General features: G+C 43.9%; 1 protein-coding gene and 1 pseudogene across 1 annotated transcript in view; both read right to left on the bottom strand.

Moving 5' to 3' along the window:
* HSD17B12 (hydroxysteroid 17-beta dehydrogenase 12) overlaps nt 1–21,986 on the bottom strand; it is a 142,919-nt gene that overhangs the window by 3,145 nt on the left and 117,788 nt on the right. The window contains exons 7-9 of the mRNA XM_037069046.1: nt 16,360–16,394; nt 9,409–9,490; nt 7,734–7,799 (exon numbers count right to left, since the gene is read on the bottom strand). Coding sequence (XP_036924941.1) covers nt 7,734–7,799; nt 9,409–9,490; nt 16,360–16,394 — 183 coding nt within the window. The remainder of the gene's footprint in view (nt 1–7,733; nt 7,800–9,408; nt 9,491–16,359; nt 16,395–21,986) is intronic.
* On the bottom strand, nt 21,561–21,659 carry LOC119002995 (uncharacterized; annotated as a pseudogene).

The raw sequence follows: 21,986 nt of genomic DNA, 5'->3' as shown, positions 1-21,986 counted from the left end.
AAAGAGAGAAAAGAAAAACACCTCTGACAAAATTTGACATCCAACTTTTGGTTTTGGAGAATTTGTTTATTGCAATTATCACTGTTCACTTATCCCTCACTGGGCAAAAATCATTTGTCAAATAGGTCTTTAGTTTTAAAATCATGTTGCTGCAAGGATATAATACATGAGAGCACGAAGCAAGAAGGGATCTGCGAGTACCACACACTATGAAGTGCACAGTTGAGTGAGGCGCTCACTACGAGAGAGACGTTTATTCATCAAGCTGAGGAGCAAACAAAGCAAAATAGAGTATATCCATGTACTCCGTCTCAAATAAGGAAGAACATAGGCAAACCACGTCACATTGTTATGCTTCAGGTTTCCTGGTTACAAAAAGAGTGAAGATTTAAAAACTGTTGGCACGTATAGACTACAAGCCTGTAAAGTTTTGAGCTTCCCTTGCCCTGGCCAGTGTGGCTCAGCTGGTTGGGCATCACCCCACAAACTGAAAGGTTGCAGGTTCAATTCCTGGTCAGGGCACATGCCCAGGTTGTGGATTTGGGCCTGGGTTGAGGCATGTACAGGAGGTAACCAACTGAAGTTTCTTTCTCACATCAGTGTTTCTCTCCCTCTCTTTCTCCTTCCCTTCCCCTAGCTTGAAAATCAATAAGCATGTCCTCGGGTGAGGATTAAAAAACAGTTTTGAGCTCCTCAAGATGAAGATGATCTCATAACTCCCAATTATTTAATTACATTATAATACCTCTCTTTATATGTCTGTATCTGGCATAAATCGGACTATTTTGATCTTGAAGACTCAAGTCGCACTTCCTGGCTGACCCACTTGATGGCGCCACAAGTTAACTGCTCACGCAGCTAAACAGGCCACCTGTGTAGAGAACCTCAGGGCTGCAGAGGGGGAGCCGAGAGATGGGCACCCAGGACTTCCAAGTCACATTTTCCCAACTAAGACATATAAATTCTACTCTGGAAAGGGTATTCATTTATTTCCACACTGGTTTAAAATCAAAGCAGTTAGCACAGCCGAGTGGAAGATGGAAAGGATTCAGAGATGAAATAACTTTTGAGCTGAGTCTACAGTGAAGTGGAGGAGTTTGCCAGGTAAACAAATACGGGAGGAACATTTTCGGAGCTGGGAAGAGCAAGAGCAAAGGAAAGCGTGACGTTCTCGGGGAGCCGTAAGTAGTTCAGTATGGTTCATACATCAGATGTGTGTGAAGCCGTGGCAGGAGGAAGGCTAAGCAGAACAATCCCGAGCTGGCTAGAATGCGAGCTCTGTGAAAACATGGTCTTATTCGCCACCAGGTTGCCAATGCTTTGAACGGTGCCTCCAACACAGTAGAAGCACAAAGAGCTACTGAATGAACTGGCAACAGAAAACTTATGGGCTGGCATTGGGGTCCCTTTCCACCGTGGCAGTCCAGAAAATTATTTATACCAGGAAGCTGACAGTGTAATATGAGTTTAACCCCAAATTTTAGATATTCCCAAGCTTAAGCAAGATCACCTACCTAAATGAAGACAGACTTATAGATCTAGCTCCTTGACGAGAATTTAGAAAGGAACATTTCAAATTATGTAAAAGTAAATACCTCATGTGTCAAAATGTCCTCTAGGTACATCCTTAAACAGTTAAACAAAAGCTCAACAAGCAAGAATTAATCCGTCTTTCATTCTTACTCAGGGAAACATTATACTGACCAGGTCAAGAAGATGCTTATACTGTTATAGGAAGTATTTCAGGAAGAGAACATTCTGGAAACTGCTTAAGGGCAACAGTTTGCCATCATAAGTACCAACAACTTGAAACCACCTGGACCGCGGCAGCTGCAGATGTGGGCGAGTGTCCTGGTCTTCGAATCTATAATCCCCAAATGGCAACAATTCACTAAGCCACAAAGCAAAGCTGATGTTTTGTCCTTGCTCGGCCTGTGTTTAAAAAATGCCTGGAGACGACTCGGTATCTTTTCCCCCTCACCCACTGGACCAGCTTGTTTAGGTGTCTGGTCTGCACAAAACAACTCGGGGGCCTCGACGCACAGCAGAGGCTTCCCCAACTGACCTCATGGAGCGGTGGAGGGATGGGTGCCTGTGCCGCCCGGAGGGTATCCGAGAACCCAGCACCGGGCCTTGTAATCGTGAAACTTCACAGGGCAGAGCTCCTTCCATGCAGCCACCCGTGTACTAAACATGCCTTCTTGCATTTCAAAATGGCCAGAACAACTCACAACCATGCTCTGGAAAACACTGATCTGGAGGACACCAGGCTCATCTGTTTGTGCAACACGGAATTCTAGACATGTCTTTATCCGCCTTCTGTGAGCATTAAATCACACATTCTCAAGGCAGAGGCTGCAGCCTTTATGAGGCAGCTGAGGAAACTTTTTGTCCTTAAATCTGTGTGCTCATTTTCCATGTCAGGATCTGTTCAATTAAAAGGAGTGGGAAGGAGCACTATACCCTTCAAAAATACCGATGTCCTAAAAGACAAAGGCTTGGGCATATCCCAGGTCAAAGGGAACTGAAGAGGCAGGACAACTACACGACAGCTGTTCCTAGACTGACTTCTTTACAGAATGAGATGCCATAAAAAATACTGTGGGGATTGCAGACTGGAATAAAGAGGGCAAAGCAGGGCCCTGGCTGGTGTGGCTCAGTGGATTGAGCGCGGGCCTGCGAACCATACGATCGCAGTTTGATTCCCAGTCAGGGCACATGCCTGGATTGCAGGCTAGTTCCCAGCAAGGGACGCACGATAGGCAACCATACATTGATATTTCTCTCCTTCTCTCCTTCCCTTCCCCTCTAAAGATAAGTAAATAAAAATAAAAAAATTAAAAAAAAGAGGACAAAGCAGGCAAAAATGTTGTGCCGATTGTACCTCTAAAGTTGGTAACTGCATTGTGATTATATAAGAGACTCTCCTCATTCTTTAGAAATAGCCACTAAAGTATTGAGAGGTAGAGAACCAGGATGGATGCAAGTCACCAACAATGACGAAATAAACAGAATGAAATGTTAACAGTGACTGACTCTGAGTAAAAGGTATTCGAGTAGTCTGCACTATTCTTATTCTTGCAATTTTTCTGAAGACTTGACGTTATTTCCAAATAAAAAGGTTTTAAAAGAGAAGAAGGCATAAGAAAGTTGTACAGATTAAGTTCAAGAAGTCGTGTTTCGGGGTGCCGTCCTTGTGTTAGCGGTTTCTTACACGCTCGGCATGAATAACTGGTCGGCACAGGGCGCCGCCCCCAGCCGGTCAGGCTGCTTCTGGCTTTGCTGGACAATGAGAACAGACAGTTCTCGCCAGCAGAGCGCACCTCTGATGAGGTGCACCGCAAGGCACTTCTCAGTCCTCTATCCAAAAGTCAGGCCCGAGTCACCTCCATGGCCTTGATATCACTTGGCATCACTACTGTTTGTTTGCATTTCCAGAAAATGCCTGTATGATGGCAAATCTGAATTCAGAAAGAAAATTTCAAGTGCTCTTACAAAATCATAGGACAGAAGCTGAGGGAAAGATAGGGAGAGAAAAAACAAAGGAAAAATATTCATAAGGAATTAAATGTAAAACTACCTAGAATTTGAAAACATACTGTCTGCCTCTCCCAAAAGAGCAGTCTGAGGTACACGCAGGTAGACTAAAAAAGGTTGCTTTCCTTCCGAAGGTTGGAAGAAACTGAAATTTGACAATGTACGTAGCATTAGCCTGGGAGCCCTCTAGATAGAGAGGTTGAAAATTCAAGCCCAGAGGCATATGGGAGCAGAAGAAGCTCAAAGGGCCTTCAAAACAGTCACCCGTGCACTGCAAAGCATGGCTGTGCATACTCAGAGTCCTCGGTGACGGTGACGACAGGCAAAAGGCAGGTCTCTGCTGAGCCCCGAATTAGCAACACAGAGACAAGATAAAAAGCCCAGTTCTCACGCCTGCACTGAAGTAGGAGAGGAGGGTGGGCCAGAGAGTATCAGGCAGGGGTACTCAGTAAGAAATTCGAAAGCGGAGCGTGCTGGGTGGTGAGGTAAGATTTCCCAGGGCAGGTGAAGGGTGGCCTGAGCCTGGAAAGATGGAGCGGGCCACAGATCTAGGTGTGAATGGGCAGGGAGCAGATGTGGGGGAGAGCTGGGGAGAGGGTGCGCCAGCAGAGAAGCCAGTCCCTGGCACGGCAGAGGACAGGGCGTGTAACGGACACCAGAGAGCCCACTCTGGCTGAACACGGGCCGGGATGATGGCGTGGCAAGGGAGGCCGTGGCCTGTGAAGTTTTAGTCCAATCCTACACATGCTGGGCAGCCCCTGGGAGACTACGAAGGGCAGCGTCATCGGAGTTGTACTTGAAGGAGATCACCCTGACAGGAGCACGTGGGATGCAGTGGACAGGGAGGGGAGCTGGGAAAGACTCCGAGTCCAAAACCTGTGCAGCCCTAAACACCACGGCCGAAAACCAGCCACCCTGAACTCCGAGCCTCACATACACAAACCAGCTATTTTTGTCCCTCTGGTCAGAACCAACACGAGACTTCAGCGTTCTGGTCTGTCCACGCACAAAAACGACAACTGTACTTTCCCTCACCACCATGTGAATGTTCATATTTTCATCAACTTCATTCTAAGTTTAAGCCTTGAATGAATTCATGTGAAGGAAGGCAATGATTACATAATTCATAACTCATTATCAGGGAAAAATAAAAATAACCAAAGTACAATATTTTGGAAAACAAATGCTAATGTGTTTTTGTAGTAGTTCCTAGTTGCATCACATTAATAGGCAGCAAATCAGGAGAAAAGATCTTTGAGGAAAGCAAGGCGTGGGAAAGAGAAGGGAGGAGATAGTTTTGTACATTCACAGAATTTTAGAAGTCATTCATCTGTGTCCCCAAAGCCTAATACCCCCTTTCATCATTGGGATAGTCGTAGCTTCTGGTCACACTGCTTCAGCATTCCTGCCTAGCCTCAGAGGGTGTTGAAAATTACTAAATTAATAGCTTGATTACAATGATTTCATCAGGATGAGAACACAGCACAATATTGCCTGGCCTTGATGTCTTGCTTCTCGTGAATGCTTTACTGGTGTCCACGTTAGCAAAATAGAACACGTGACATATAGCAGATTCGAGACACCACCACTGAAGTGACTGGTGTCAAGGAAGGGAGAAAAAGGTAGGACGGTCGTTTAGTATGAAATTCCTAATTTTTAAAAACCCTGTTTTTCCCAATGTACCCTCTATGGACGGGATGCTGCAAGTCAGAATAACACCAAGCGGCTACGATATCTTGGGGTCCACTGGGCAAGACTTCAGGTGGGGGGGCTCCAGGACACAGGCTCTGTGCTGACCCCGGAAGATGAGAAGACCCTGAGCTCACTACTCTGACGGCCAGCCCTCTCGCTGTGGGTGATTTAGCGCCAGCACCTACTCATAAAATGAAAAGGTTTACAAGCTACATCTAGATAACACTTAGGCCCCTCTTGAAGGTTTGAAGATACAAGGGAAGAAATGGAACCAAGCAGCCGAGCCCCTTCCGGTTCCACAACTGCCTGAGCACAGGGGGATCCAATAAGAGCCCACTGCCATCCTAAGGGCCCAGGGCAAGTGATGCCTGGTTCAGAACAAAGGCTCCGGTGCTAAATGGACTCGGACTTGCGGGTTGGGTCAACACAGGCAAGTGGCTTAACCTCCCTAAATCCCAGTTTTCATAACTTTAAGGAAGACGATGCTCTTAGATTGTTATGAGATGCGATGGGATATAAATGAAGTGTGTAGTGCTGTGCCTGAAAGGTATCCCCTGAGATACCGTTGTCATTATGATGGTTGACCACTGGGGGCTTCAGGTACAAAAAGCAGCGCCACAGGCCCACAGTAATGAAAGCCAGAGTGAACACTGGGTGGATGAAGCGCTGGGGGCAGGTCACGGGCAGGAACAGACAAAGGACACGAAAGTCAAGTGCTCCCAAAACTTTGCTAAAACTGTGCCTGAGCAGAGAAATGCCACGAGCTGTTATTTCTGAACAAGAGCTAATTTGAGATAGACACCCTGAAAACTCTTCAATTTGCATCCTCGTATATGTTATATGTTCACAGCATTATATCCATTAGCTACATGACGAAATCAAAGCTCTCTATAAAAATTAAGTCAAACATTCACCAACGGCTTAAATGTACAAGCTAAAACTATAAAACTCTTGAAAGAAAACACAGTTATAAAGCTTCCTGACACTCGTGGTGGCAGTTATTTCTTGGATATGACACCAAAAATACAAGTGACAAAGGGAAAAAATAAATCAGACCACATCCAAATTAAAACTGTTGCAGATCAAAGGGCACTAGGCAGAGTGGAAAGGCAACCCGCAGCGCAGGCGGGAGTATCCAGTAAACTAGCCAGCAAAGGGTTAATATCCAGGATATATAAAGGGTTCCTACAATTTGACAATAAAAAGCAAACAACCCAATATAAAAATGGGCAAAGGAGTGGAATAAACATCTCTCCAGAGATGATACACAAATGGTCAACAGGCACTTGGAACGGCGCTCAACATCACTCATAATTAGGGATATGCACACCAAATCCACAAAGAGATACTGCCTCATATCCATTAGCATGGCTATTACTTAAAAATTACAACAGCAACAACAGGAACTAAGTGATGCCCAGGATGTGAACAAGCCCTGGACCACTAGTGCATTGCTAGTGGGAACGGGCACTGGGGCAGCTACCATGGAAACCAGTAAGGCAATTCCCTCTTTCCCCCGAAAGTAAAATCACCATACGATTCAGTAATTCTGCTTCTAGATACACATACGAAAGAACGGAAAGCAGGGTTTTGAAAAAATAGATGTGCACTCATGTTCACAGCAGCCAAGAGCTGGAAGCAACCTGAACGTCCACCTAGAGATGAAAGGTTAGCGCAGTGTGGCATGTCCGTGTGATGGAATCTTGAAAAGGAAGGGAATTCTGACACGTGAAAGATGACACAGACAGACCGTGAAGCCATTAGGCTAAGTCACAAAAGGACAAACACTGTATGATCCCATGCACACGAAGCACCAGAGTGCCAAGTTCAGAGAGACGGGAAGTGGAATGGGGGTAGTCAGGGGCTGGGGGAGGTGGAAATGGGGAGTTCCTGTTTAACGTGGGCAGGGTCTCAGTTTGGGAAGATGAAGAAAATTCTGGAGTTAAGATGGTGGTGATGGCTGCACAACAGTGTGAATGTACTTAATGCCATGGAACTGAATACTTAAAAATATTTAGGTGGTGTTTTCTGTTATGTACATATCATACACGTTACCACAGTCTTCCAACTACTAAAAATCACTACCACGTCTGCACCATCCTGGTGTTGCTGCTTGCCTTGCTCCAGCAACAGTCGGTTTTGTTCGGCTCTCCACCTTCGCTGGCGGTTATCACAGGACTTTGGGGCAGTCTCGGCCCACCGTACATACCTGACAGCTAGCAGACAGCAATAGTCCAATTCTCTCGAAATGAACTCACAATAATTATGCTTCAACTGTTTACACTACATTCAGTTCTACTCTAGGTATCCTGACTGAAAAATTCCAAGGAATAATTTTTTTAATCTAGACTTAAAGTGCATAAAGAAAAAAGAAACCATAATAGTGTACTAACGTCACAGTCGCTTACTTAGGAATGTCATTTTCTTTTGTTACCAAGATGGCAACAGTTGCTGTGGAAACCACACAAAACCAGGAATACTTTTCTGAAACAAACTCTACTCACCTGCACAAAGATGCCCTTGCTCCTGTATTCCTCGTGGAGGCACTGAGAGAAGAAATCTACAAAGGCCTGGGAGGGGGTGGGAGTGAGAAGAAAACACACACACAATCACATCAATCTGCCTGATTTGTAGCCATGGAAACAAAAAATAACAAACTAACCATTTAACACTGTAGCTTCTAATCATTCTTTTTTATTTCAAATGCAGAAGAGACCTTCAAAAACAAAACCACCTGAAGCCCTCAAGTAATTTTTATCTGCCACCAAATTAGGTATGCTCTTACCAAACATAGTATCCGGATCAAATTTTAGTTTAATTGGAAAAGGCTCTTCTTTGTCTTTTTTCAGAAAATTACTCTCCAAGAAAAATGTTTCATTATACAACAAAGGGTGCATTTCTCCTCCCTACTTGCCATTCAAACAGAAACACGATATAAATTCTGTTCGGCTCTGTTCTATGAAGATTCTGTTGTCAATAAAGAGAAGAAAAGAGCAAGCATCCTCTTGGCCCCAAGGCCAACAGTAGTGGGGATCGACCTGACAGCCCACCTTCTCCTGACAGCGTGACTTTAACTCTGTTTGTGAAACATAATGTACCATTTTCAACTGTGGACGTAGCCTCAGGCTGGAAGTGAAAAGTATCAATAATGAATCTACTAGGGTCCCAATAATTAGTCTTGTGTCCATGGAGCAGAACAGGCAAGCAGTTGGTGCTCACCGATCACTTCGGGAACCCTGGTGTTCACTGGAAACACGCCCGCTGTACGTAGCAGAGTATGGAAAAGCAGGTAGATTACAGGGGTGGGGAGCGGGGCCAAGCTTTGCCAAAAGACAGCAGTCACTGGTGATGTTTTTCCAGGGGACAAAAAGCCAAGTGAAAAAGACGGCAGGCATTTTGCTCTTTTACTTCCCTGACCTATTGCATGTTCTCATTATGTATTATATTTTGCTCGTTTCCCCCTAAAAGCGTATTTAATTTCAGCATCTCAGTGGTGAGTTCCATTTCAGAGATGAATCCTGTGCCTCAACAATGTATATGCAGACGATGCTATTGACCTGCAGGCACTAGGAAATGTATTCTAAATTATTTTTCTAGTAGTAATGTGAGAGGTGAATGGTGATATATAAAATTACATCTTACGGAGTTCTGGAAAATTCTCGTCTCACTCTGGAAATGACAATAACTATCTGTGAATTCTGAATAATGTGGCAAAATACTCACACTCTCACCCAGTCTATCTTGTGCCTACTATGTGCATTTAAGTGCTGACTGACTGCAGTCCTTCTACTCAGCTCTGTGTATTTGAACCAATGCTTTATGAAGGTGACTTCTGACTGAATTAAATCCCCGATCTTAGATTCATTAACATGATGTTCTGATCAGCTGAGCCAGCTTTCTCTGTTAAGTTCAAATGCCAATTTTAACACTTGTAAATGACTGGGAGGAAAAACCCGTCTGTGGGTCTGCGATCTCGGCACCTCGGCACCTCGTTTACCAAGTTTCTACCAGTCAGTCCTCATTGGCTCTGGCTCCCATGAAGCTAGTGCAGGGTATCTTCCTTTTCTTCTCATTCCACCTGAAAACTCCTAAGAATAGAACTTGAAGAAAGTTCTATGCTCGTTTCTGAGATTTGAAATTAATTCTTGTTCTGACAGGATTTACTAAACACTTGTTCACCTTGGATGCAGAGTAGATGGTCAGCAGTGGAATCGGCACCATGCCGCTGGCGGAGGAGATGTTCAGAATCACCCCCTTGGATCTAGGGAGGAAAGGGCAGCATGAACGGCATGAAATCACATACGGGACTGTTCGTACATTACAGATGGAGATACGGATGTGAAACAGAATGACCAGCTGTTTTTCTACCACACACGTCTCCTTGCCTTTCATCAGTATGTGATGTGCTTGGTCAGTGAATGAGGCATAACTCAATCAACTAAAAATAGCTCTTGCTGGCAGATAGCGCACTTCCCAGTCTTAGTAATCTAGGGCACAGCCAGATCCGATCTGCAGTCTCCTCGAGTCTCCTCCACCCTGTGAGGTCTTCTCTGCCCACAGCACCAAGAATGCTCACTTTTAGAAACATTCTTCCACTCCTTGGGAGCTTTTACTTTGGCATTTCACCCCATACTACCTTGCTGCAGTATTTGATCATTTTGTGTGCGTGTGCATTTTCTCCCGCAACACAACCATGAGCTTCTGGACAAGGTGGCCTTTGTCCTCACTTCTCAAAACACCGAGCGCAGTCCTGAGCTTGTAAGCAGTACTTAGTAAAACCTTCCGGAAGTGAGTGACGGGTAGTTCCTGCCCTCCTACCTCCCCGGGGTTGCAGATACCCAGGTACCACACGGACACCTGCCTCTGACATGTGAGGCTGTGCCTCGTCGAGCCTATTCTTTAGCCGAAAGGCAAAGCTCCCAAGTTTCTACTGCAACTTTGAGAGACTGTTCAAAATTAAAAGTCAGAAAGTTATCAGGAGTTACTAATGCTACAGACAAATGAAAACTGGTTTGAGGGACGCCGTTCTACGGATATGCAAGTCTACATGGGTTGGGTAGAATGTGGAAGCAGGGTTTTAGTAGTTTTAGAATTAACCGGCTCTTCCCCCTCACACCCGTTCTCCTCGGGGCCGGTCCCGTTCCTCAGCGACAGCAGCCTGCCTCACCGCCTCCTGTCCCCCAGGGTCAGGCTCCTTTGCTTAATCCATCTCCTCATTTTTCTTCATCTGAATTTACTTTCCCCAAAGCCTATTTTTTCAATATTGAAAAAGGGGACTATATAAACCTTTTTATGCAAAATAATAAGAGGAACATGATTAAATGGCATCAAAGTTATTCCAGACATAAATCTGAATAGAAATAATCCCCGAAGGTCGCCCAGTCCATCTGGCAGCCTCTAGGCAAGACGCCACCTCAGCCATCAGGCAGGAAGTCTGCACCCTCAGCCTGATGTGTCCCGGGAAACAAGTTGTCCTTTTGTTTTTTTACCGGAAATCCTTATTTGTAACACACACTTTCCTAAACAGTAAAATCCATTAACATTTTGGTCCCAGAAATTAAATTCTCAAATATAAAAATGTTATAGTAGGGTTTTGAAGTTGGAATGTAGTCAGTGTATTAATTACACCATTTTTATATTTTAAAAAATTCAATATTATTTTGTTAGTTTCAGTATTAGTTTCAGGTGTACAGCATCGTGGTGAGACAGTCATATACTTTGTAAAGTGTTCCTCCTGACAGTTGCAATCACCCACTCACACCATACATAGTTATTATAATGTTATTGCCTATATTTTCTGCTGGTATCTCTCATGGAGAAAGAAAAGCCTTCCCTTTTTAAATTGTAAGGTAAGAGTGTAACAGTTTCTATCAGGAGTTAGAAGCTGATCATTTTTAGCAATGAATATGTAGTAAATTCATTTTATCTATATTTGTGAGAAATCCGTATAATGAAAGTGAACAAAAACTACTGGAGATGCTTAATTAACATTAATTTGTGATGTTTAAAATATCTTTATCTATTAAAGGTATTGCAAATACTACAAAATCAGATTGTGATGATGGCTAGGACCCACCAAACTGTACACTTTCTAAATGAGTGGATTTTATGTGAAATGAATCTCAATAATCTATAAAAAATAGAAAAATATATTTATGATATATTGGAATGTGCCACCTTTAAGCTCAGAGCAGATACCATTGAACTGGAAACTATGAGAGCAATTAGTTCTCACCAAAATGGACTCCTAAAAGTTCATTCACCAAAGCAACGATTTTCATACTGGAAAATTCACTTAAAGATGACAAAAATTTCTTTCCTGCTTTCAAATATAACAGACCAACAATCAAATGTGTCATAATTGCACAGTTATGCTTCTTTAACTGTTTACTCCTTGAGTCCACTGATGTTTTTGCTTCTCAAATATTCTACCCTAATTAAAATTCCTAGGAGGTAGAGTTAGTTTGAATCAGTGATAAGTCAGAATTTGAGGGTACTTTCTTCAAAACAAAGTACTCGCCCTCTAAAATAGATTAAAACAAGCCTAAGACCAATGAAGTACGAGGTGAGAATGCACGAGACCTGAGTAAGTGAAAGGCAGGCATTTCCAACCGAACTAAACTGGCAGCAGAGAAAACAAAAACCCCTCCTGCAAAAACCCTGTGCGACCGAAAAGCACACGGATTTGTTTGCCTAGCAAAGCCTTCCCCACACACCCACACACAAGACAGCACAGAATTCTCTCTTTCTCTCCAAGGGTGATCACAGTCACCTCAGTTTTGTCTGAATCATAAACGACACACCGGTATCGCTGCCTTAACCCTTGTACTGTATACGGACAGGGTCTGGGCTTTATGCAGGGATGCGGATGAACGTTCCGGAGTGCGAGGCCCAAAGGACACATCTCTAAAATCAACTACTTTGTCAAGCTCTAATCCTCTATCTCAGCAGAGTTAGTGACGTCAAACCCGTTTCCATGGCACAGCCAGACTCACGACAACTCTGTTATATCAAGCAGAAGGACAAAACAGGCTGCGCTTAATTGCACACAGAAACAAACATAAAACCAAACCCTGGCTAATCTCTCATTTTCCGGGGACTTGGGGAACAATTCTGAGATTGGAAGGTACATTAAGAATATTTGCTGAAGTTCCATACTGAAGACTCGCATTGCTTCAGCACATTTCCAGTTTGTTACGACAAATAATCCAAATAAACGAGTCAAGTGATCTTTTCTGTGATACAACATTCTCAAGTCATCACGCTTCTTACTTGCGAACAGCCGCATGACGGTGTCTCAGCGGTGCACATTTCCTGAGAATGCACTAGAACTAAAATCCGCAGAAACAAAGCAGGAAACACAATTGCTGCTAAGGACGCCCCTTTTCACAGGATCGTGTTCTCTTCAATGACTAGCCCTTCTCACTAGGGAATGCTCAACTCACACAAGCCTATAAAACTCAACACTGTGTGTTTACAGCTTCCTATGGTTAGAATTCCCTCAGGACAGAAATTCACGTTCACAACACTCTCCTTCATCGTCAACTGGATAAAAAAATAATAATGGCAAGCCTTCATTCTCCTGTGCACGCCCGACTATCCCGTCAGACTGCGGGAGTAACCTTGTCCATAGCTCCAGAGAATTATCGCCATAGAGGAGGTGACAGGTCTCCTCTGAAGCAAGTCACCGATTTCTGGCGTCCTCATCACAGCCTCACACTGCAGGTGAGGAGAGGTGGGCAGACGTACATGCTGCCGTGAGGAGACGGAACACAGGGTCAACCCTCGTGTGGGTGCCACGCTGGATGCCAGTCATGGGTGATTGTGTGAATAAGACTGTCACAAGTGTTCACATTATCATGTCTTAGCAGGGAGTGCAAAAGTGCGCTCTCGGAGGGTCATTACTTTTTAAGCTTTAACATAATACTGAAGTTGGTACAGACAGTTCTCCAACAGATTCTCAAGAAGACTGAGAAACACGTCAAAACAGTTCTATGGTCAGGGAGATAATTAGCACCAGCAATCCAAGTACATTACACAAACATTGCTTTCTTGAAGAAAGTTTGCAAACAGTTACCACATGAGAAGGAACTGCCTGCCCTAAAACAGCATAACATGTCATAATTCCACCTTAAGCAATACAGTACGAGAGAGCTATTTTTAGCTTTTCCATGGTTGTTATGGCAACCACCTCCCGGCTCCAGCTGTACACAATGTTTATAATTCCAGGGAAGTGGAAAAAGCAAGTTTCCTCTAAAATGTAATTATGCACTTTCTACCTCTATGGTAATAACACCTTAGTTTGATTGCAGACACTTGTTTAGTGATGGTCAGTTGGCCCTCGGCTACAGTTCCCGAGGGTTTGGAAAATCTCACACATCAGAGATAGAATCAGTGAAAGAGGAAACACACAACAGCAAAGGATCTTTATACCGGACTCCACTTTTTTTTTAAAGGTTTTATTTATTTGTTTTCAGAGAGAGGGTAAGGGAGGGAGAGAAACATCAATGCGTGGCTGCCCCTCATGCGTCCCCCACCGGGGACCTGGCCTGCAACCCGGGAATCAAACCAGCAACCCTTTGGTTCACAGCCCATGCTCAATCCACTGTGCCACACCAGCCAGGGCCGGACTCCACTTTTACTAAATGGAGATACGAATCCTGGGGAAACCAAGCATAGGAAATGTGCCATTTGGGGACAGTGTAAAGGACAGGCAATAATTAATCATTTATAATGCATAGCGGTCTGTTAAACTGGAGTTTTTCTGTCCTCTTGGGCACACAACTAACATTTCTGCCCCCCGTTCAGTTAGCTGTAGCCTCTCTCTCAGTTCTGGACGGTGGAATGTGGGCAGAAGTGATGATGTACATACATCCCTCCTGGGCCTGGCCCATGAATACGCCCATAAAGTCACCCTTACTCTCCCACCTCACCTGCCAGCTGCGTCCAGAGGACTCAGCAGGGAACTGCAAGGCCCAGCAACGGGGACTAGATGGAAGGAGCGTGAGAGCCCGAAAAGCTGGGCAGAGAAGAGCCCGACCCCGGACTCCCTGGCTGTGATGCCGGGGGAAGCAGCCATCACGGCCCCTGGGCTCCGGGAGTGGTCCGTCCGAGTTAGCCTACCTGGACCAGCATGACTAGAAACCACTTTAATTCAAAGTGGATATAGCTGTTCCTTCGCCCAACCAAAAGAACTGACTCCTAAAATCCACTTGCACCTCTCATTCGTTGTTAACAAGTGCCACAACCCCCGCCCCCAGGCCCACGTCAGTTTTGGTCCAGCCTGCGGTGGCTCTCTGCCAGGTCATCTCTCAACCTCAGTTTAAAATGAACTTGAGTTCTTAAAGGCAAAGGTCCCACGGATCTCCTGTGTACGTTTTATCGTCTCCATGATAAAACGTACACAGCGAATGCCTGTCAAGTGGATGGATCCCTTTCTTTGCATTCTTTGTTTTTATCTAGTGCTCCAGTTACAACTCTGATCCTAGCTACCAGGTCTACGGAGATGGGAGTGACGTTCCTTGTACCCAGAGCATTTACTAATCATGTGGCTTCATGGCCCTCATCCAGTCTGGAGCACTGAAATTCTATGACTCTTTGAACCTAATCATACTTTTGTAGATCATACTTTATGATCTATAAAAGATGTCATAACCACTATCTCTTTTGACTTAGTTTCCTTTTTACCAACACACTTAGAAACTCTTTTTACAATATCTCTGTGACTTACAAGTATTTCTTTTTTAATGGATGGACTTCCTGTTCTGAATTGATACCATGTCACTTGCAGTTGTCAAAGCGGGATTAGGCCGATGGCCCAAACTTCATCTCTCCTGAGTTCTGTTCTGTCTGCCCCAGTTCTCAGCAGTTTTCTAGGGTTCGGGTCTGGTTTGATCACCGCCGCTTCTACCATCAGGGGGACAGGCTCCCATGGCCAACCAACAACAAGCAGTACGAAGATGTTAAAGGGGAATCTGTACTGAAACCAAGATATTAAAACATACAAAACCACATATAAAATGAAATTACAAGCAAAGAGCCTTGGTAAGAAGCAGTTTCTCAACCAGTCTCTGTAGAAGCCAAACAAAATGGACTCCTAACCATAGTTTCCTCCTCTGCACCATGATGGGAGGCCATCAGAGTTAAATGCGCTAACGCATACCGTGTTCTCAGTATAACACCTGGCACCTAGTAGGTACTCAATAAACATTAGCTGTAGCCCCTCCCTGAGGCTGGTCATAGAGGTGCCATCACAAAAGTAGGGTCCTGGGTTTTCCCTTCTCAGAGCTGTGATTCCTTTGGTGTCGTCCAAGCTCAAAGCTACTTTGCAGAGCAGGGATGACTGTGAAGCCCTAAATTGAGTGAATGATCCGATAGCTCAAGACGCAAGCCCAACTCTTTCCAGCAGGCTTTCTTTGAAGGTCTAGCTGCCATTCAGGCTTTTCCAAGGGGAGAACAGAGTGTAATTACAATTCTATACTTCATGCTATTTCAACTGTGAAAGCGCAACGGCATGTGTCTCCATAAAAAATGAAGGCACCCGGGGCAGCCCAGTGGAACCCACCATAAAGCGAAGAATGAGGCCAGTGGACACAGTCTTTTCCTCCAAGGGTGGGTTTGACAACTTAGAAGCACGTTACGGCCCCAGTTCCTCACACACCCACGCTCCCAGTAAGAACTGGAAAACCAGAGGACGGGGCCTTACGTCATGGGACTCCACTGGCTTGGGCCCTGAGAGCACACGGCTTTGAGGAGGTGTTCCCGGGGCTATCCCAGGAACCCTATCCGCCCCCTCAGAACAGCAGGCAACTGAGTTGGTGGTGGTGACTCAGGCAGACTTTTTACCCAGATCTAAAGGAACCCCCGCAACTCTGCAGAGGGAAATGAAAAGGGAATCGGGTGGAAACAGCCCCCACCACTGGGTGACTCACACTTCACCCTGTGACTCACCGGGCACCTTACTCTGTCACTCAGACATGGGGGACAGGGTCATTAGCCACTTCAGCGAATTTCTCAGGGAAAGGGTTCTCCCTGTAAATAATCACGAGTTCTGTTTCCCCAGTGTGTGTGTGTGTGTGTGTGTGTGTGTGTGTGTGTGTGTGTGTGTGTGTGTGAGAGCTCGTGACTCACCTTTCGACCATGCCGGGCAGCACCAATTGTGTCATCTGCAAAAGAGAAAAACAAAACGTCTGTGACAGCTGAGGATGACAGATAAACAGGGAGGAGAAGCCACCCCCACAAACAAGATGGGAATCACAAAACACCACCTCCATAGGCAGCGGGCTATTTTACACAGTGTGCATGACTTGTCCGTGCCGAGACAAGGGAGCAGATGAAATGACTGGAGAGGACACTGGGAATACTTTCAGTCAACTTGGCTAAAATTATTCTCGCCTGCTATGTAATACTGGCACCAAGATCTCCAAATAATTAGGGATTTCCAGAGACATCTAAGGATCCCAATATGCGTTCTCAGGAAAGGACATAGGTTATCCTGAGAAATACCATGCCTACAAGATTACTTAAGCTTTCTAGTCTCAGGAGTGCCCATGGTCTTTTCCTATCATGGTAGCCTTTAGAAGAAGGCCATAGAGTGGCAAGTTGGCAAATATTAAGGATATCTTCACATTCACTTCTCTTGCTGCTGTAGGCAGTAGTGAGTGAAACTCACCCTTAGAGTAAGTTAGGGTTAATCTGTGATCTCAAGTGACCAATAATGAAAAAACAATACTTGCGTCATTAGAGGACTTCACAACTGTTGTCTCCATACATGTAAGATGATGGCAGAGACTACTTGTAAACTCTGTTTTAAGATATGATTAACTAAGAAAAGTTACCATATCCACTGGCTTAGTCAAGACCACATCATAAAGTACGGGGGTTAAAACATGAATTCTTGACTCCTGGATATCATCGAGTCCATAAGAAACAAAGGCTGTTTCGTCACAGAAAAGTTTGCATGCATGCTAACTATAGGAATTTTAAGCTTTCTATTTTGAATAGGTCTTAATTAAAATAGCATTCTAAGAAGAAGAGAATTTGACATTTCCAGTTTTTCCTGGAAATGTCACCCCCTACCAATAGGCTGTATTTAATTTAATTTTTTTTTAATTGAGGTAACATTAGTTAATAACATTATATTATGTGCTTCAGGTGTAAAACATTATAATTTGAAATTTGTATACAGTAAAGCATGCGTACCACCAAAAGTCTAGTTTCTTTTTTTATTTTTTAAAGATTTTTATCTATTTATTTTTACAGAGAGGGGAAGGAAGCAAAAAAGAAAGGGAGAGAAATACCAATGTGTGGTTACCTCTCACATGCCCCCTCCTGGGGACCTGGCCTGCAACCCAGGCATGTGCTCTGACTGGGAATCAAACCAGTGACCTTTTGATTCACAGGCCAGCGTTCAATCCACTGAGCCACACCAGCTGGGACAAAAGTCTAGTTTCTATCTGTCACAATATATTTGACTCCCTTTACCCATCTCGCCTTCGCCCTATCCTCTCTTCTCTTTTGGTTAACTATCAATTGTCTGTATCTATGAGTTTGTTTTTGTTTTTTTTCTTTTTGTTTTATACTCTACAGATGGGTGAAATCATATAGTTTTTGTCCTTTTCCATCTGACTTATTTCACTTATCACAATAACCTTAAGATGTGTCCATGTTGTGGCAAATGCAGTATTTCATCTTTTACAGTCACTATTATAAAAAAGACAAGACACAGCAAGGGCCAGTGAGCATGGGGAGAAGGGGGAAATCTCCTCCACGGCTGGTGGGGTTTTAAATTGGTGCGGCGATTATGGAAAACAGTATGAAAGCTCCTCAAAACATTAAGCACACGGTTACCATAGGATCGAGCAAGTCCTCTTCTTTGTATTTACCCAAAGAATATGAAAACACTGGTCAAAAAGATGCATGCACTCCTATGTCCGTTGCAGTGTGATGTACAATAGCCAAGATATGGAAACAACCTAAGTGTCCCCCGACTGGGGGGTAGAGAAGATGCGGTGTATACATACACAACAGAAACACCTTAAAGAAGATGCATCCAGACTTGGCCCAGGTAAAATCTGCGATGCGGCACTCTGAACCCAGTCATGAACCTTGAAACTGTTGCATATACTTTTCTAGTAAAAACATGCGTTCAAACCGATACCGTGTCATAAAAGAGAGATGGACACAGGACCAACTTCAAAACAGTCAAAGAAGTATCTTCAAAGCCTAGGGGAATTATTTCAACAGAAGTATGTGGATCTGGTCATTTTTTTCTGGCCCAGATGAAAAAGAAGAGACCGTAACGGGGTCTATTCTCAAGTGTGAAGCACTCTGCATCTCCATCCTTCTTACAGGCAAATCTGCATTTTTCATATTAATCTCACCTTCAGAGAACAATGGGACAGAGACTGCCAACTGTCTTCCAACATGCATTCTTTCCATCATACATAATGATGGAACTTTTGGTTGGCTGCTGTGTGGCCTCTTTCTCAACCTCCTTGCCCCTGATGAAACCATACTCTCTCCCTGCTGTCTCAGATCATGTGGTCCTACGACTGCACACCACCTAACAGATGTGAACATAGGTAGTCCACACAACTTCTTGGTCATGCCATTAAAGAAGACAAAAATGTGCGCCCTCCTCTCCACCTAGTCCTGCTCTTCGTGGCTAGAACGTGGGTGTGATGGGAGGAGCTACAACAGCCAAGAAGAAAGCCACGCACTGGGCCAGGGCAATGAGATGGAAAGAGGCAGGATCCCCAGTGATTACTATACCAAACCTTGATTACCTACACAGCTTTGATCTGAGAAGTAAATTTCTATTTTAAACCATTCCTAGATGTCTGTAACAGCAGCCAAACCAATATTCTAATGTAACTTACCATTTACATTACCAATATTAATATTTTAATGCTTAATCCCCAAAATGAAGTCAATCAAATTATGCTGATAGCCCAAATGTCCTCACTATTTTATAGTTTTTAAAACACAATTCTGTCTCTTCTCTTCCCTAGGTTTGCTTGGCCCAATTTGGAAAGTGCCCACTGGGCCTCAGAGTAAACTATGTGGAACCAAGTCGAAGAAAAGGCTGGTTTCAGAGTTTATCCTTGCGACAGAGTCACCTCTTGTCTTTTCAGATCAAATAACAGTTATCCAAATTAAGTAATAACCCATAAAGGCTTCCTAAGATTTGTCTTTTACAGGAGCGTAGGAATTGCTCAACAGATAGCTATTGACTGTTTGAGGCTAACGCGGTATTCAGCCAGGCCAAAGTTCCACCCCTGGCCCTTCCACTTACTGGCAGTGTGACCTTGAGCTCGTTCCCGAGTCTCCTCTGCAGAGTCCTTATGCATTAAATGAAGAAGGTGTCTATATTACAGGCTATCCTTTTCTCAATCTCAAATAAGGCAGCATAAATAAAGAACCTAGCAGAGAGCCCATCACAGAGCAAGGCCCTGAAAGGGAAGCAGTACCCACTACTGCCAGCGTGCACCAGTCTTTTAGGGCACGGCACCAGTGAGCATCCGGGCCTCCTGTAAGCATGTGGTGCCCTGCACAGGTTAGAGCCAAAAATAGTGACACATTCTGAGGTCATCCAGCTGAACTCCGCACAGAGAAGTTTCTGGACAGTTCCGTCCACTGATATTTAAACATATCTCAGCTGGGATCTCCTTGGGGTAATAGCATTTTTCTGAAGTGGGATTTCGGTGATGATCATACAACTCCACAAATTTACTAAAAATCATTCAACTGCACATCTAAAATAAATGATTTTTTTGGTACACACGTCATCTCTCAATAAAGCTGTTTGTGACAAAAAATCTAAGAATTAAAGAACTGGATTCACAAAATTCATTTGACATTACTCTATCACACACAGAAGATAAAACGAGCTCTAAAAATGCTCAATGCATATCAGCTTCTGGCCTGGCCGAATATGAAGCAATAAAGAGGAATCTCCTGTCCAGGGGAGGCCATGCTGTACTTGAACCCGAGCTCGGCGATGAGAACTCACTCACTACCTGGCACGAGAACAGATTATTGTAAAAATAAATCACAACGTGACCATGCTATGAGTGGTGCCATCGAGGTAGGGACAGAAGGCACCAGAGGGCTCTGGAGGACTATTACATCCGGGGAATCAGGGAGAGCCTCACAGATTACACTAAAAAATAAATAGGTGTTCGCTAGGCAGGAAAAACAATTCTAATCGAAGGAATAAAATGCAAAAATGCAAACAGCTACAAGAAACAATGCATGCTATGGAACTGATGCATTTTAAAAACTTTGGGTTGAGTGGATGAAGTAAAAAAGATTTAAAAGTACGTGCACCCTAAAAATGTCACACGATTTGCATGTCGCCCTACAACATGGACAGCCTCCAGGCCGGTGTGATCAGGGAGGGGCGCACCAGGCACGTTAGCAGGTGTGGAGTATTTTATTGCAAGGACAGATCAGATGCATTCTTAGCAGTATCTAAAAACATTTTTTATTTCACATGTTTCTTCAGGGGACCACAATGCTTGGCTGGTAATGTATCATAAAGAGGTCCCTAAGCATTTTGTGAAGGGACATCATTATTCAGTTCCCCAAAGTCCTGAGATCACCAGAAACAGAAAGAAGATGGACAAGACTGATAACAAAAACCTCTCACCCAGGGCCAGGGGTGTCTGTAGGTGTGTGTGGGTGTGTAAAATGAGAAAATGAGATGCTATGTGCCACGCAGCTAAGTGGAGTCCACGAGCGTGGCCGCTGACGTTCCGCTCCCTGCACGAGGGGAGGGGAGGGGAAGGGAGCGGGTTCGGAGGCAGCAGCCAGTCTGCAGAACTACAGTTACGTGTGATGATGGATTCTTTCATTCTGACCAGGGGTCTCAGTACTGTAAGAATGTTTAGTAAGTGGTTGTGCAGAGTTTTAAAGTTCAATTCAGGTTTTTTCCCAAGACATCAGTTTACACATTTAGACACAGTCCAGTAAAAAACATTACTTTAACCTGGGATACTGAGGCAATACGAATGCATACACTGGAAGCTGTATTTTTCTTCACACTGTGTGCATGTCATACATTAAATGTCTCCTTTCTGAATGGCGAAAATTGCCCAGACAATATGAGATCCCACAGATATAATCTTACTCACAAAATGACATCAACAGCATGCTAAACATTAAATATATTCTTGATGGTCTTCAATGTCTGGACATGTTCAAAATATATTTCCCCCCACTTTTATTAGATATAATTGACATACAACTTTGTATTCATTTAAATGTACAAGTTAATGATCTGAAATATATAAATAGAAATGATCATTTCAGTAAGTTCGGTTAACATAAAAACTGTGGTATGGTTCGGGTTTTTGCATGTCACTCTTGCACAGGGCCAAGCTAATCTCTGTATCACTTCAATTTGAGTACCTGCTGCCGGAGCGAACACCAAACTATATTCTTCATATGTGTGAATTAAAACACAAGACGTTTTAATATCTTAGCACAAAGAAAGGAGCAGTGTTTTCAATGCCTGAATATCAAAGGGCCAGAAATACTTAATGAATGCTCAGTGATCAAATGATCCATCAAGTCCTCTCATGAAAAAGTTAGATTATTTTGTGCTATTTATTGGCTTATCTTTTGAAATTCTGACTCTAAATTATTTCTCCTTGCCAAAAATGGAAGATCTTCCCCCCCCACCAATCTTTCAAATAACAACATTGACAAGTCTGAGAAAAGTTAACCTGAAATCTGTGTGCTTTTGTAAAATG

Source organism: Sturnira hondurensis, unplaced genomic scaffold, assembly GCF_014824575.4.
Source record: "Sturnira hondurensis isolate 20B ecotype Veracruz unplaced genomic scaffold, ASM1482457v3 Scaffold0018399, whole genome shotgun sequence".
Classification (NCBI taxonomy): domain Eukaryota; kingdom Metazoa; phylum Chordata; class Mammalia; order Chiroptera; family Phyllostomidae; genus Sturnira; species Sturnira hondurensis.
This window is presented reverse-complemented; position numbering and strand designations above follow the sequence as displayed.